Genomic DNA, 17792 nt, shown 5'->3' with positions numbered 1-17792 from the left:
CAAAGAAGTTTTTTTTAAAATTTTTTTGTTTTTTTTTTAATAATTTAAATGCTAGCTAAGCTCAGTACAAAGTAGAATCTCATTTGTCTTTAAAATTCTGCAACTCAAAAATTTAATCTTGATTTTTTAATAGCATAATTTAGCTATAACTGTATTCGAAAAAATTAGCTACAACTGTATTTAAAAAACTTTTTTTCCCAGTTGTCAAGGCATCCTAAACATATGCTTACTTCATCAAGAGAAGATGGAGCCAACAATGGCAGTGTTGGAGAAAAACTTGCTCAACCAAAAAAGAACTCTTATGATCATATCAGAGAAAAAGATGAAAAAGAAACTATACAAAGTAAATGATGTTCTTGTTCTGTTCTTATATTTGTCAGTAATTAACTTTTCTGCCTAGTGTATTATTAATGAATTTAAAACCATATGCAATAGTTGAAACATGATTTAATTATAACAAAACCATTGATTACAAGTAACTTAATTTCTAATTATCGATGTTCATGATTTAGACTTTATAATTGAACATATTCAACATACCTAGTAATTGAACAACTTATTTTCAAAGTTCAAAACAGTTTTATTTGATTTATTACATTTATTCAGAGGCAAACCAAAATTTTAAAAAAGTTGTAATTTGAGAAGGAAGAAAATATATATTTTTTAAAAATGTTAAAATCCTACTGATGTATCATGTCTGTTATCTGCTTTCGTAAATCTGCAAGTTTCTTAGCTTTAAGTGTGAAAACTATTAAGAGACATGGAATAGAATAGAAATTTAAACTAATTAACAATAGAATAGATTTGTTTAACTTAAAAGTCTGTTTTGATCACTGTTTAAAAAACAATATCTATTTATCATTATCAGTACCACATTGAAACAATATTTGACCTGAGAGTGATACTTATTATTGTTTATAGTATTAAAACAATTGTATATTTTTAATAATTGTTGTGTTTCTTAATAAAATAATATAAGCTTCAATAGCAGAGTATTTAAGGTACTGAGCTGTCACGATGTAGAACTATGGTTCAATCCCCATCTTAAAATTAATGAGCCTTTATCTCTGACAACTGGCTGTTGTAGGAGTGCTTTACTTTAATTAACAAAATTTTGGTATTTCTTTAAAAAAATTGATAATTTCTTTCTGCGTACTGTTATGCCGTTGATCTCAAAATTGTGTCTCTGTGATCCCTTTGATCAACAACTGGCTGTTCATAATATTTTAGATTTCCTTAAATAATTGTTTTGCAGCCTGTGAAAGCTCAGGGGATAGAGCATTCACCTTCCAATGAGGTGAACTGGGTTCGAATCCCAGCGATGGCTGGTCGATACACATTCAGCATCCGGCTTGCACTGAGGTAAAATATTCTCAGTGGTAGACAGATCATGGATTAGAGTGCCCTTGCCGTCAGGCTAACCATGGGAGGTTTTCATCTCCATGTAATGCAAATGCGTGTTAGTTCCCGCAAAAAAGTTCTCCACAAAGGCAATTTTCTCCCTATAGATCCGGAAGTTCCTTTGTCTTCAGGGTTGAGTTCAAAATTGCAAGGCTGTGGAGTTAAACATTAGTAGTCGTAAACCTGAGAAATTGGATTGGCTCTTCAACAATGGTCATAAAATAAAATGAAATAATTGTTTTAATACTTTCAGTGTATGTAATTTTTTAAAAAAATGTTTTATCTTTATTGCAAAGATTCTTTCAAAAAATAATTAACTAATATTTTTCCTGTGGCAGTGCTCCCTACAGAACCATCTCCCTCAAAGAAAGGTTCTAATCAATCCATCCATGAAGTAGGATTTCATGGCAGATCAAGTTTCAGTCTTGAACCTGAAGCAACCGTTTCATATCGCCCTGACTCAGAAAGTTCAGTAATTGTATCAGACCACCATGGTCATGCACATGCTCATACCCATGAGATACCACAGTCAGTCTCTGCAGTTGCATGGATGGTTATCTTAGGGGATGGCTTGCACAATTTCTGTGATGGATTAGCTATTGGTAAGCACTATTTTTTTTTAATGTCAGTATCAACAATTAGTACAAATCTGTGCAATGACTTCATAAACTATAGGTAACTGTTTCCTGCTAAAACTTGAATGCTGTTAATGTGCACATTTCTTAGCTAATCTACAGATTAACTGATTTAAGGGCTGAATTGAGAGTTTTACCTAGGTAATGGACACGTTAACAGTCTAACTGTATCATTAAAAATAAGAAGATTGTTTATCTTATTTTATCAACTAATTTGTTGCTTGTTTCGACTTGATTCTTTTGATATCAAAAAATAAAAAACACTGTTTCTCAAATATTGTTATGATATTTTAAACCCTTTGATTCTTGGTATTATAGTTTTCAAAGTAATTACTAATTAAATTCTCTCAACTAATTAGTTGTGGTAACTAGATTTGTTTTAGGTAGCTAAAAAAGAATTACATTATTAAAAAAAAAACATTACTGTTCCAGCAAAGATCTTATTTTTACTATACCAACTGCTTAGTAGGTAATGCGCAGATTGTCTAGGTAGTTTATTACTTAGGAAATTCAGCAAATGAAATAATTTTTAGCATTTTGACATATCGTCCTAGTTAATCTATTTGTTGGTTAGATAACTGATAACTCATAATAATAACTGATTTCTGCACTTCAGCAATAACATATAAATTAAGATTTATTATTTTGATCTATTTATTGCAATTAATAAAAACTTATGAAGTTTAAGACACATGCCACTTAAATATTTTATTTTATCATTGATATTCAGAGATTTTATTTTATTTTTTTTATTTGTAAACTGCCTGTTATATCTAGCATTTCATAATAATAATTCCTTACAATATCGTTTAGAAATTTTGTTTCTCGTACATTTGAATTTCGAAATATCTGTTGACCTCGTCAATTCAATTAAACTATATTCTAAATAAGTTAATGTTTTAGGTGCTGCATTTGCTTCCGGTACTGCTGGTGGAATAAGCACAACTGTTGCTGTATTTTGCCACGAACTTCCTCATGAACTAGGTAAACTTTTTTTTTTCATTAAAAAAATATTTTTCATTCTCCACAGGACTCTATATACATCAATTCCTTTTTAGTATAAATTTATTGTTAATTCTAAATGTTTATATTGTAAGCATGAGATTAAGTTAGTATAATATTTTCTGTAAAATTTAGAAATTTTGTTTTTGGAAATATATTAATTAAAAGTAAATATTAATGCTTTAACAAAATTACTTAAAATGTAGAAACAAATTGAAAAACTCAATAATTTAAATGTACTTCACTATGAAATATTTTCTTCTATTTAAGAAAAGTAATGCATTATGCTACTATTTTTTTAATTGAAACAATCTTTCCATTATTTAATGGATGTTCAAACATGATGTTGAAAATATATAATGTTTTTGTTCTACTTTTTTTAATTTAAAAATGTTTTAAAATCTGTGTGTAAAGTTTTTTATTATAATTAATCAATTTGAATGTTGTGAGAATATATTATGAAGACTTGCGGATGTAATTATGTAAATATCCTTTTGAAATTCTCTTAAAATGAGAGGGAAGAAAAATATTTTATCAAAATGTCCTTCAAATACTTAAAAACAAATAGCTATGAACTTTATAGTTGGTCTATGGTAAAAACTCCCCTCGCCACAAAGTCTGATGCCATCTGTTGCTATGGAAACAAGTATAGCGCTTTTCAGGGAGGGTAGCTTCTCTTCACTCTAGGCTAACACAGTAGACCAACGAAAAAGATTCTCTTTCTTTCCTATCCTAAACAATGACCACAAACCCCTACTTGAAATAGTTATGCCTCGTTACCATAGTCACCGCCGCGGGTCCAGACGAATGGCTAGGGGAGTTCTTACTTTAGACAAACTATACTTGATTTTTGATCATTTTTCTTGGTCTTTGTGTACCTTAAAAATGTCTCTTCTGAAAAATGTGTTTACTCAGATTTTTTACTCAGTTTATTGCTTTGAAAGTGCCAATATTTCGAAAGAATAAAATGGTCCTCACATAGAAAATATATTAAAAGACAATTTTTTGTTAAATTTTTTAACTTATTAATTGTGACTGTAAAAAATTACAAATTTATCTTTTTTTATTAAATTATGAATATAGAATTAAAATATTCACAATAAAAATTAAGTGTGCAGTCATTAAAATGATATAGTTTTTGTATTTTAATACTTATTATTAATTATAAAAATTCCTAAAAAAATTTATTTATTTGAGAATTTTTTTATATGTTGCTCAATAGTTGGCCCAAAATTTTTACTTTATTGTAAAATCCACTGTATTTTTTATATTTTGTGATGGCAGTCAGTCAATAAAATTATTTAAATAATTTAGTAATTTTATTTCAAATCTTGAAAATTTTTTTATCAAAATTTTAAACTAAAAATTTTATTTTGTTAAAAATGGATTATTTCAGGTGATTTTGCAATGCTGTTAAAGACTGGAATGAAAGTAAAGCAAGCTTTGTTTTATAATGGCCTTTCTTCAGTTTTGTGTTTTATTGGCATGATCATAGGTGTCACACTTGGAAATGTTCATTCAGCCATCAACTGGGTATTTGCTGGCACCGCTGGAATGTTTCTTTACATTGCACTTGTTGATATGGTGAGCATTCAATAAAAATAGTGTGTTGATATTGTAATAATATTTTGAATAATGTTTTGCTCAGTCAAAAAGGTGCTGTAACAGGACTCTCAGAGAGAACAGGGAAAACCTAGAATTGTCAGGGGATTTTTTTGACACTAAAAATAAGTGAATAGTCAGGGAAAATTGTAATTTTTTACAAAAACCTATACATTTTTTATATCATGCATGGAAAATAACCAGTCTTAGAATTGTCAGTAACAGTAATCAGTTATTGAGATTCGTGTTTAATTCTAACATCTTTTATTATTATTTGTTGTAAAATAAAAAAATTATTTGTTGTTTTGATTCGCAAATTCTAATATTTGAGATTATAAATAAAATAAAAATTTCTGATGAAAAATTAAATGGTTAAGATAAATCATGTTAAATATTTAATTGTGAGAACCAGCTCAATCAAACCTGCTCTAATTGTTTTAAAATTTATTGTGTGATCTGCCTAAAACTAGTTATTTTTTTTAATCTAATCTGTAATTTATATTTATATATCTATTTAGTCTTTTCTATGAAATTAATGTTTTTCTTCTCATTGGTATTATTTTATTTCATTCCTCTAATAATTTGTAGAAAAAAAATATTTATTTTTTCAAAAGGAATCCATAAAATAAGACCAACACATTTGTACTTTTTTTTCCTACTAAAATAAATGAAAATAACGTAATAAATAACAAATGCATTTCCCTAAAATCAAATCTTTTTCCAAGATGCGATTTACTTACCTAGAATTTTTCTCCCACCCAAAATTAAATAAAGTAAATAAACCTTTTATTTATTGGAACTAAAGACCACGGAGCGTGATATTTCTTTTCTTCCCTGTAAATTTGAATCAACTTAAATTTTTTATATAGTACTTGATATGGTAAAAAAAAAATTTTTTATATAATAATTACTTTAGTTTGGTTTCATTTAATGCACAGGGTTATAGTTAGTTATCTAATTTGATAAATAGGATATCATTGATATATTGGAGCTGATTCTGAAGTTAACTATCATTATAAATTGTGATTAAATCCAGAACAAATAGTTTTTTACATCTAAATACAGATTACTTAAACTAGGTCCGATTTAGAATTTTCAGGAGATGTAAGTTACTCAGTAAAATAGGATAGGTAATTTTTCTGTAGCTGGTTGCTGGATAATTTGTAATGGGTAATGTGCCAAAAAGGGTGCAGCTCAAAAAACTTGGCGATTGAAACGAAAAATTTGTTTATGGGTTAGTTTTTCATTTCTTTTATGTTTAAAAAAATCTGAGTCTTTGCTATGCATGATATAATAATAATATTTAAGGTGAAATTTATGTTTCAAATTTAAATAGCTAAATTTTAGAATCAATCAAATTTATAATTTGTGTGCAAACATTTTTGTATTTTTAACTGTTAATATTTCTGAGATATTATTAAAAATAATTGTTATATTTTTGTATTTTAGCTTCCCGAATTGACAATTCCTGCCAATACTCCAGGAATTGGAACCATCACAACTCTAATTGTCCAAGTTTTGGGCATATTTATAGGTGTTAGCGTCATGCTACTTATTGCACTTTATGAAGCAGAACTTCATTCGTTGTTTAGTAGCTGATGATAAAAATGTGATAGCATTTATGAACTTCAAACCCTTGGCTTCCTCAACTTCGACAGACTTCTACAAGATTTTTCTTCCTTTTGCTCCTATGTCAAAAACAACACTATTTTTTTATATACATTTTTGACATTTTTTTTTTATTTGAAAAACCTAACTGCCATTTTTTTTATTAATATTAAAAGCATGGGTTTCTCATTTTGTTTTTGCAAGCTTTTACTATTATTTTTTTTAATTTTATTGATGCATTTTTTTTGCTTAGTTTTGTTTTTTGTTTGTGCATTTAAGTACTTAAATGTGTTTATGAAGCAGCCTAGCAGTATTAATAATGTATTGGAATGACGTGTGATCTAATTTTAATAACATTTGAAAAGTGGATTATTTGCTCTGTTTTCCGGGCAACCTGCAACATACTTTCTATCTTGTTGGTTATGACATGGTTGTTTTTGTATCTCATTGTTATGAATCTCACTATGTAAATAAATCAATTATGAATTTTCATACTGTTGTTTTTTAATACTTAAACATGTGTTCATTGATTTTAATATCAATTTTAACAATTCAACTCTAATGTAATTATTTAAAAATACAGTCCGTGGCCGAATTATTAAACGCACTGTAAGATACTATGTAAAATCTTAGTTATCAGTTGCTACTGTACAGCTTTATTGTTTATACGCCGCTGAAACTGGTTTGCGCTTGTTTACATTCATGTGTCAATTGTTAACATTGTAATACAATACGTTAAAAATAAATATGAATAGGAAGTATATAAAATATCTCTTAAATAAAAACCAATTGCATATATGTTTAAATATAAAAGTATTGCATATAACAGGGATGACTGTGTATCCCTGTTATTGCATAACAGGGATGGAAAAATCTGGATTTCTGGATTTTTCCTCCATGGTCCTCATCAAATCTTTATTAACCACTAAATTTGACAGTGATGGGGATAAAACAATTAAATCCACATCTGAAGACTTGGAATTAACTTAAAAGTTTAAAATTTTTCTCAACTGAATAGATTTAATTGGTAATATATTTTGTGCCATGTGTGCTATGCATTGGATGATTGCCGATGATAAATAGTTTATTTAATAATAGTTTAAGTAATAAATAAAATATCATATGTTATTCCAATTAATAAAAATAGTAGATAATAAAAGAAAGTAAGCAGATTCTAATTTATTTTACAGTGTAATTTTTATTTTTGATAACTTCGGCCGATTTACATTTTATGAGCGTCCTGTTAGTTGAATAAATTTCATCCTCCTTCTTTTATAATTTATCAAAAAGTAATAAATTTCATATTCTATTAATAACAAGATTCAGTGATTATTTCATATCTTTCATCTGATTTTACAAATGATCGATTCCAATCTACTATACAGTAATCGTGTCATAAAATTTTTAATTGATGGATTGTGCGATCGGGAAATAGATTACTTTTATTTCAAAGGTGAAAAAAAAAGGGTTAAAAGATGATTATTAGGAACACCTCCATGTTTCATGGAGCAATTAAATTGGTTTTGATGTTTTTCATCCCATCTTGATACGATAGATTTTATTAGTATCATTGTTTTTTCCTCTATTAGATATTGATTTATGATCCCTTAGCTTGTGTACTTTTTTGCCTTTATTTTTGACAAATATTCTAACTATAAAAATATAAGGATGTGATTAAGGAGCGCCCTATATATAAGGATTAAAAAGTTGGGGGGGGGGTGCTCTCTCCTTGTGTTTGTATATATAAATATATATACATAAATATTAGTCTAAATAATCAAAACCTCACGAATTGACTATCAAGAATTCGAATTTGCAATTTTAACTTTATAATTCGAATTGTTTTAAAATTAAAATGAAATTAGTAAAAGAAGCTGTTTACCTGTGAATTATTAATCTTCCTTTTAACTTTTTTTTATACTGTTACACCGTTTTTTTCTTCTTCTGTTCGCTGTGATATTTGAAATCAAGAATTTTTCAAATCAATCAGTTACCCCTGGTTCCGCAGTCCCTTAACATAAACCCTAGACATTAGAAAACATTTAAGAAATATGGTATTTCGATACGTTTGATGGCAGTGATAAATTCAATCTTGTTTAAAAGGAATTTCAGCAGTAAAAGAAAGTATTAATTTCTCCTTCTAAGAACACGCTAATGCAAGAAAAAAAAATAATAATTCATAAAAATAGTAATAAATAATAGTTTTAATATTTGTTATATTTCATTGAATGAACTCCAAACATCAGAAAACAATAAGTTAAATGTGTTCTAATGTTATGTTATTTCGATAATTATATTAAATGGCAGTGGTAAATTCGATGTTATTTAATAGGAACTCCAGCAGCAATAAAAAATGCTGAATTTTCCTCATAAGAACGCACTTATTAAAAATAAAAAAATACTAAAACTTAATTGTTGCGAAAAAATGTGGAAAATTTTATTCTGAGATAAAATGTCTGGTCAGAACTACCTGAATATTGTAAAATTTACTGTGTTTCTGGATCTAAGGGAACAACAAAAACCACAGTAATTTTTAATACAGTGCTTTGGTAAAATTGACAATAAAATATGATTTCATTACCATACTGTTTGGTAGTAAATGTGGTAAAATTTGGTAGTTTTATTATGATACCCTAGAGCATGACATAAAAACTCTTGAGTCGGTAAAATTTATTTTTAAGCTTTGTACTTTTATTAAATCTGTGGTAATAAGAACTATAATTTTGGAAAACAGAATTTCCAGTAAACCACTACAATACGAATGGAAAAACTATCAAAAATAGTTTTACCTTGTACACTATACGCTAACTCCAGTATATATCAAAAAAACATTAAAAGGGTCATATAAATTTTTTTTTGAAAAACGTGATTTTCTTAAAACTGGGTTTTCTATTAAAACATGTATGGACTCAAAACATTTAAAGAATATTTTTAAAAGTCCGAAATAAATAAATTCCAGCGTATGTATCGACGTAAACAGTGGAACGGACGCTTTCCGAATTATTTTAAATTTTTTAAAATGGTGGACTCGCTTATAAATTTTCATATTAAAATATGGGTGCCATATACTCTGAAAATACCTATGTATGACTAAAAATATTCAAGGGTTATTTTTAAAATACCTTTATTTACTCTTAAATACGCAACTCTCGTAATTGACACGCAAGCCTCTTTAGCATTCATTTTAAAAAGAAATTTTATTGCAAAATGAAATTTATCCCATTTTTTTTAATCTATGTATAATGTTTTATTGGTTCCCATAGAACATTAACAATTGTGTTTCTTTTTTTTTTTTTTTTGAATTTATTTCAGAAAATAACAACTGATATCAAAGCAAACTCAGTGCTGCTGTTGTTTCCGAGTGTGATTCTCGCTCACAAAACGCAAGATTCATTCAAAGAAAAAGGAATGAAATTTCACTCAATTAAAGGGAGGTAGGTCAGTACTTTATTTACGTAGCACTGGTGCTGCACAAGGGGCTATTAGCGACGGTCTGGGTAACATCTCTGAGGATGATCCGAAGACATGCCATCGCAATTTTGATCCTCTGCAGAGGGGATGGCTCCTCTGCTTTGATAGCCCGGCGACCTGCATCCGAAGTCGAGCACTTCACGGTAGAACAGTTTAGCGAGGATCGAACCCTCGGTCCATACTTAGGCTGATTAAAGTGGTCACCCACCCGCTTACTGACAGCAGCCAGTGATGTTTGACATCGGTGTTCTACTGGGAACCGTGTCTTAACGACCAGTCCACTGCGGGACTTAGGAGGATTGAAGAACTTATTTTTTAAGATTTTTTGAAGGAGGAGAAATCTTTGAAACAGAATTCATATTAAAATATGGGCTACCATTCTTGGAAAGCCTCACTCATGTGTTGACTGCAAATGCTTAAAGAACATTTGTGACATAGTATATTTTAGTGCAACACAGGCAGATTCCAGTGTCAAACTAACAAAGCAGAACGGATATTTTGCACATTTTTTAAAAATTTATGAAAAAAGGGATTTTATTTAAAATTCCTTCATAAAAAATATGGACGACATATTCTCTGAAAATTCCCATGTATTATTGAAATTATGGATATAGTATTAAGATTATTATAGGATTATTGAAAGAATATAAAATTTAAAAAAAAGAAAGCTTTATTTTGTGCAAAACACGCAGAGAAATGCGCATGAATAGAGCTATCGTTCGAAGTTATCGTTAAAAATAGTCAATTCCGAATTACCATTGGTGATAAATTTTGTTTAGAAAATCTGAGATCAGATAATGATTGGAACTTCAGTTGTGGAAGTACAGTAGAGATTAGAGAGCTGTAGCAAGCCGAAATTGGTCGAAATATTGATTGATATATTCCAACCTTTAAACACACGAAAGCAAGTTAATAAAAATGTATAAAATAATCAACATTTCATGATATTGTTTTTCGGCTAAAATAATTACTTCAAACTTAAACGAAGTTTATCTAACTCCAATTTTTTCCAAGGATTAAGCTGAATTCTCGGTTCTATTAAGATGTTGGGACAATTAACTGACCTTGGCTGGACGGTAAAGGATTAAATGAGTACGAATTTTGAAATAACTTTCTTGACTGTTTAATTTGACCACTCCTTAGCAGGCTGATGTTGTAAGTGCTAATTCTGCAATGATGAGTAAGATGATGCAACAATGAAATATAGTGTAATATGTCAAGTTGATGCGGTAAATACAATGGTTATAATTTAATCCAACTATGTTCTTCTTTTTGAATATCATTTGGAAAAACACCGAAAGCATATTAATTTTTAGACGAAATTTTTCTCACGTAACTTGTTTTTGTCCACTCGAGGATTCTTTTAAATAAAGTAAATCAAATTAATGAACCAGATAGTCAATGTCAACATGTCTACGGAAGATTTGAAAAGAGAGTAAATGACTGGCATATGAGGGGGGGAATTTTTTTTGTTTGAAGGTCCTTTTATGTTCAGGTAAAACAATGGGGGCCATACTCTAATTAAAAAAATAGTCATGATGTAAATTATGTGTTCATAATTTTTTTTTTTTCTGAAACCAACTGACCATGCAACAATAATTGTCACTCTTACAAAGGAAAAGCCATTAATTCAAAATTTTATTATACGTGCACATGAAAGTGTCACAATGTTATGTTCAGTATTATGAATTATGCATTATATTAGGGGGAAAAAGGTTAGTTTGATTATAACAACGGTAAACCATTTTAAAATGCAGTTAAAGAGTCGAAATGTGTATGTATGTAAGCAGGACGAGTTTTCACCAAAGATAGAGGTTTTATTATGATTATAAATACTACTCGCGTTCCATCCCAACAATAATGTTTTTATCAAAGTTTATTCAACGTTGAATAAACGATTGCAAAATTGATAAGTTGATTCATTTATTCAAACGGCTCAAATTTCTTTTGAATTGTAAGTAAAATTCTGAGTTTCCTAACCAAATCAATGTTTTAGAAATTTGCTTCTCGATTTTTCACTTTACAATGTAAAACAGAGCTCTGCACTTAATTTAATAAAGCTTTTCAGTTTCAAATACATTCTTGTTTATATATATATATATATATATATATATATATATATATATATATATATATATATATATATATATATATATATATATGTATATATATATATATATATATATATATATATATATATGTATATATATATATATATATATATATATATATATATATATATATATATATATATATATATATATATATATATATATATATATATATATATATATATATATATGTGTGTGTGTGTGTGTGTGTGTAGTGTTATGCCCTTAAAGGCTAGATAAATTAAGAGACTTAGGCTGATTTCGATAAAAAGGCATTTTATTACGTTATATTAAGTATTGAAAACAGTGTTCGTGGGGTATTTACATTGATGCTTTCCCCATTGCAGGGATTGTTTGGATTTGGCCCAGATTTATCTAGCCATAGAAATATGAAAAAAGACAAGCATTTTTGGCTGTCCCGAGATTTTAAAGGGAGATTCTGAGAGGAAGTGGTTGCAAGGATCTTCTTATCTCAATGAAACGTCATTCAATTGATAAAATTTAGAGATTTTGATTCGCTGAAAGGATATCGCCACTCTGACGGTGGAAAGTTTCTGGGACTATCTTAATGCGTACTTTATTTACGAATTATTGCCCATTGACTTCAGAAAAGAATGGTTTATCTGGCCTTATCTGGTTCATCTTGACTTTTAATGACTCTTTGTGAGAGACCGACTTCTACATCTTAAACTTGATAAGAAACATATGTTCCAAGCTTATTAGTTAATATAGAAAGACTCGCATGAGAAATTATATATATATATATATATATATAACTTTTTTGGAATAAACAGAGAATTAAGTGAATGCAATGTAAATCAATTGCAATGGATGTAGTGGAATTGAATCCTTTTTTAATTCTGGAAATATATCTTTGCGGTGTTCTTCTTAAATTTGAGTTATCTGTTCTTCAATTTAACAAGGTTTTATATGCCTTCTTTGTAATGCGACCAAAAGTCTGCATATGAGTATGTAGCAATAGCATTGCAGTATTGAGAAATGGAGATTTTGATTTAATTTTTATTCTCATTTATTGCATGCATAATTCTACAATCCTATTTGTTTAAGATAAATAACGATTTATTTACATGCCTACGTAATATTTGGACGGCCTGTTATCAGACATTTTTAACGCATTTTTATTTTATTTTATTGAATGAAAATTTTTTTTAAATACTTAACGGTACGGTGCATTTACTTACGTCGCTCTTGAGCTGCATAATGGGCTATTGGCGACGGTCTGGAAAACATCCCTTAGGATGATCCGAAGACAACATGTATTTGTCATGTCCCGTTTTACAGGGAGGACACATTCACACACCAACCATCCATCATTTGATCGTAATTTTGACCTGAACCAGAACATGATTAATCTCTAATTAAGAACTCCCAGAGGTATTGATTTTTTATGGGAACTTGGAGGATTTTGTGACCCCGACAGATTTAGTGTGCATCAGACAGATTTAGAGTGCATTTTGGACATGGGGAGTCTTCGGCTGGCGAAGATCGAACTCATGACCTTTCGGACATAGCGCAAATGCTCAACCAGCTAGGTTATTCCTGACCAACTATTTAACGGAAACATAAAAGGTGTCAAAATACAGTAGACATGTAAGACAAAAACGTATGTGTATGCATATTTTTGATACATATATATATAGGTTTATGTATATGTACGGCTTTGTAGCTGAAATTTGTTTTATTAAGGAAAAATAATAAATAACGAATTTTCCTTGGCCGAATGGACTCGCCGATTCTCCAAAAGCTCTGTAACGTGGAAGTAGTGGGTACGAATCCCGCTGTAACTCTGGAAATATTTTTGCGATGTTCTTCTCTAATTTGTGCTATCTGTTCTTCAACTTAAGGCTAAGCCGTCTTTGTAATAAGCACATGCGCCCACATATGTATATAGAAAACCTTGAAGAAGCATTGTAGCACTGAGCAATATTTATTTCCTTTTTAATACAAGAATTAAAAAACCAGATGTCCTCGAATCGTATTTCATTAGGTTAGCGGCCAGAGAAACTCTTCAGGCATCCCTATCGCTCCCCCAGGTACTCGAAATTCAATCCTCTCTTAAAACACGTAAAAGCCCCGCGTGAGGATTGCAAGCCGTAGTTTGTTGACCACTTTTCAGCCTTAATTATCTAAATGAATCAAAACTTATTAAATTAATATTCCCGGCCACTTAAAATTTGTAATGTGAAATTGTATATAGTGTTTCGATACAGACCACTGTGGGCCAGAAGACGCGATCTTTGGCCAAAAGTCAAAAATTAAATTTTCAACTAAAATATGTGTAGGTAGTTTTAATATAGCCCAAATTAAGTATTCAAAACCATTCCAAACATTATAATTTACTTTTTGGACCGACGAAAGTACAATGTAATGAAAAATATGTTAAATGTTTTTGAAATGTAACTTTTAAATTTTTATTTCAGAAATATATATAGAAATTTTACCTTACTGTTACATTTTTATCAGAGTAATTAGTCTGAAATTTTAGTCCAATTTTTCAATTTGTTGGATTAGTTAATGCTCTTGACAAACCTAAAGTTTTTATCTTATCATTTGACATTTTACAATGTTTGAATGACTTTCGAAACTAAGTTCCAAAAAGTTCCACAAGGTAATTAGCTAAACTTTTTTTTTATTGTCTTCTTTGATACTTCTTCTTTCGAAAAAACCTGCCCCATTTTGCCCATATTGCAAAGGTAGACTAAATATACCGAAAAAAAAAAAGGTATGTTCTTTTTGCATGTTTTCGCGTTACTTTGTAATTAATTTGCGTTATTTTGTAATATTACTTCGAAAATAAAATTTGCTTTTCATTTTCAATATAAAATTACGAAAATTATTATAATTTCATTGCTATATTTACTTATTTAAACGTACTATATTATTTTTTTAATTTTTGCTTGCCATATTTCAATCGCCATTTTGTTTTTTTTGTGTGGGTATTTTTAGTGTATTTCAAAATTTCAACTATGAATTCAATTTACCTAAACATAAAAAACCCTAAATAAAAACCCCCAAATTTTGAAACAAATTTTATCGAAATACTAATTTTGGCCACGAAACCTTAGATGCTGGCCCACTGTGCAGACTTTTGAAAGTCTATCCATATGCCAATCCAAACTTTCAACCCTTATGTATTGTATGCGTGTATAATTAATTGAACATTGAATCCAGAATACAGAGGAGCAGGGAATGATTTTTGCGAAACGTGGCACAAGCACAAATTTTTTTAGTAGGAGGAAAGATAAGATGAAATTGAATGGCACTAGAACTCACAATAGAGGACATTTTACCAAACTCAAACCAAACAGTGTACTTAAGATTATGAAAATGATTGCTTATTTAAAAAACATACCTAAAAGGGATCGGCGGAAGATAATTTTAATAAAATCTACCTGCTTGATTGAAAAAAACAAAAACAAATGAAAACTTTCTAGGGTTAGCTTAACGATAAACGGATTATAATGTTCATTGAGAAGGAATTACTAAAAGGGTTCAGCTAGCTTTTTTTCCCTTTGGAAAATTATTACCGAGACTCGAAGCTCCTTAAACACCAGTTTTAGCTTGGAAGTAAAATAAACCATGTTAATCGTTTAACTATGATATTTAACTATGAATCGTTTAACTATAAAATAAACTATATTCATTGTTTGTTTAAAAAATTTCAATATTTTCAATATTGTTTAAAAATTGAGATATTTTTTTTCTGCCATTGAGTATTGCAGAATTTTCAATATTCTGCCATACTCAATGGCAGAAAGAAATGTCTCAATTTTCATACTGTGGTTCCTAAGTTAAAAAATAAAAAATAAAGACGTTCACCGAAAAAACCCTAAAAATATATGTTTAACTTACATGCATACAATCAGGCGTAATATTGTGCATGGAAAATGTTTTTTATCATCTATTTTATCATACTTTTTAAGACTACAGAATCTTTTTCTGATCATTATTAAAGGTAATAATTATAAAGACTTGTCATCACTATGCAAACTAGTAAAATAACTTTAAAGTAAGAGTTTTTTTTTCTTTTCTAAAAAAAAAAAGAACATGATGAAAGTGAACCACGCCTCTGCGAACTCTAACCTTGGTCTTTCTCGAGACAGTTTCCATAAAAATGAAGGCCTACCGCACACTTTTTTGTTCTTAAGCTCATGACGCATGCATTTAGAGCAGGCATTCTCAAAGATTCTTGAAAACCAGTTGATTGTCAACTTGGAATAATTTGTAAACATTCAGTTCTACGAGCTGTGTATTGATAGGAAAGTTGGTTTTTGTTGTTACAAAAGAAAAGATTATTGTGATAAGTGGCATTGTTGATGGTTGCTCAATGAATCGATAAACATCTTGCCTATAGAAAACGATCTTTGGAATTTTTAGAACAGCTTTTTGTATGTTTGCAACATGATTAGTTAGATAAAGTTTACATTTTGAAACAGTTTAAGTTCTTAAACTCTGTTCTTAAAATATAATTTTATAATTGATACCGGTTAATTCAGAGTACGAACTGTTAAATTCGAACAAGTGTGAAAACGATATCTTGATCAGAAATTTTGATTAACTACAACTTCGACGATTTATTTCTTTGAACTGATGTCACGAACTTTCATAATATTTACGATTGATAATATTACTGTCGATATTTATACTTAACGTAATTATTCTTTTTTTTTCTTCTTTCTTCTTCCTGCTTCTTGTCTGCCTGTTAAAAAAAATTGCCGATTGGATTTGAAAGGAGTAGAATCTATCGTTGAAGTAAATAATACATTTTCTACGTTTTCACTGGTAAGTTCTTTTATTTTAATTCATTTTGTTTTTAAGTTAAGAACTGTACCCGAAATTATCACAAAACATATTTTGTTTATATTATATGTTTAGTTTCTGCTCATTTTTATTTAGTAAATTGTGTCTAAAAATTAAAACTTTTTGCTAAAGAGTGTATTGAATTAATTAATAAACAAGATTAAATTATTAGATTAATTTATGATCACGAAATTATTTTTTAGAACTTGTTTAGTTTATTTAATGCCTAATTTTCTTCAAATTTTCTTTGGTTACGGGAATATTCAATTTAAAATTAGTTGCTTTGTTTGTTTAATTTTTAATCGATTTCGTTAAATATTTCAAGTAACAGGGTAAGCTTTCTGTCGTTTTTATCTAAGCTAAGTTATTGATTTGTTAATAAAGATTAGATAGCTTTTTCCAATTCTGAAGTTTTTTTTCTCCTAATGTTCGAAAATTTATTTTAAAACTAGAAAAATGCGATTTCAATCTTTATTGATTTTTTTTAATTTATTTCTTAGGTATTGAAAAATATATATAATCTTTTGTTATTTTACTAAATTGTATGCTCGTATGTTTTTTTTGAATTTTATTTTATTTCATTTTTTTTTTTTTTGAATTTTAAAGTTTGTGTTAGAAAATGGATAGATGATTTTGTGCGTTTTCAGTAACCATTTCAAATAATGAATTTATAGCATACTTCGAGATAGTCTTTATGAAAAATAAAGAAAAGAAAACAATATTGCTTGTTTCTCGTAATATTAGATATTTTAATTATAGGATTTATTAGCTTAGCATTTTAAATTTTTATGGAAACGAAAAGATTATTTTTGTACGTTTTCAGTAAATCTCATAAATCAACTATATTTGTGCATTTTGTTGTAAATGAAATAGATCATTTCAAAAAATTTTTGTGCTTATAGCTTTGTTAGCATTCTTGGAAAGCAATGTTTTTTGTATGAGGTTTGGTACAGATACCATTAAAGGGATATATAAAATTATTAAATAGATTCCTGTTTAATTGGTCTGAAATGCTACCGAGAAAAAGCTGGATACGCACAATTTCGTTTATAGAAAAAAAAAAAAAAAAAAAAAAACTAAGAAATATTTTTGAGATTTACGTTAGAAGCATCTTACCCTCAATAATAGGAAAAATTCATAT

The 17792-nt window shown here is 28.7% G+C and overlaps 2 protein-coding genes across 3 annotated transcripts in view; both read left to right on the top strand.

The window, feature by feature from the left end:
* The window catches only part of LOC107447359 (zinc transporter foi), a 44529-nt gene extending 37789 nt beyond the window's left edge, over positions 1-6740 (top strand). For both annotated transcript variants that reach the window (XM_016062245.4, XM_071182432.2), the window contains 5 exons: positions 202-343; positions 1740-2003; positions 2940-3020; positions 4435-4622; positions 6090-6740. In XM_016062245.4, the coding sequence (XP_015917731.1) occupies positions 202-343; positions 1740-2003; positions 2940-3020; positions 4435-4622; positions 6090-6239 (825 nt within the window). In that variant the 3' untranslated portion in view covers positions 6240-6740. The remainder of the gene's footprint in view (positions 1-201; positions 344-1739; positions 2004-2939; positions 3021-4434; positions 4623-6089) is intronic.
* A 9240-nt stretch (positions 6741-15980) lies between these two features.
* LOC107447357 (zinc transporter ZIP5) overlaps positions 15981-17792 on the top strand; it is a 48067-nt gene continuing 46255 nt past the window's right edge. The window contains exon 1 of the mRNA XM_016062243.5: positions 15981-16633. The gene's annotated coding sequence lies outside the window, so the exon portion shown is untranslated. The remainder of the gene's footprint in view (positions 16634-17792) is intronic.

The sequence above is a fragment of the Parasteatoda tepidariorum genome, chromosome 4, assembly GCF_982258835.1.
Source record: "Parasteatoda tepidariorum strain Cologne lab strain chromosome 4, Ptep-v5.0, whole genome shotgun sequence".
In the NCBI taxonomy this organism is placed as follows: Eukaryota; Metazoa; Arthropoda; class Arachnida; order Araneae; family Theridiidae; genus Parasteatoda; species Parasteatoda tepidariorum.
The sequence above is the reverse complement of the archived record's forward strand: the minus strand, read 5'-3'. Positions and strand labels throughout refer to the sequence as shown.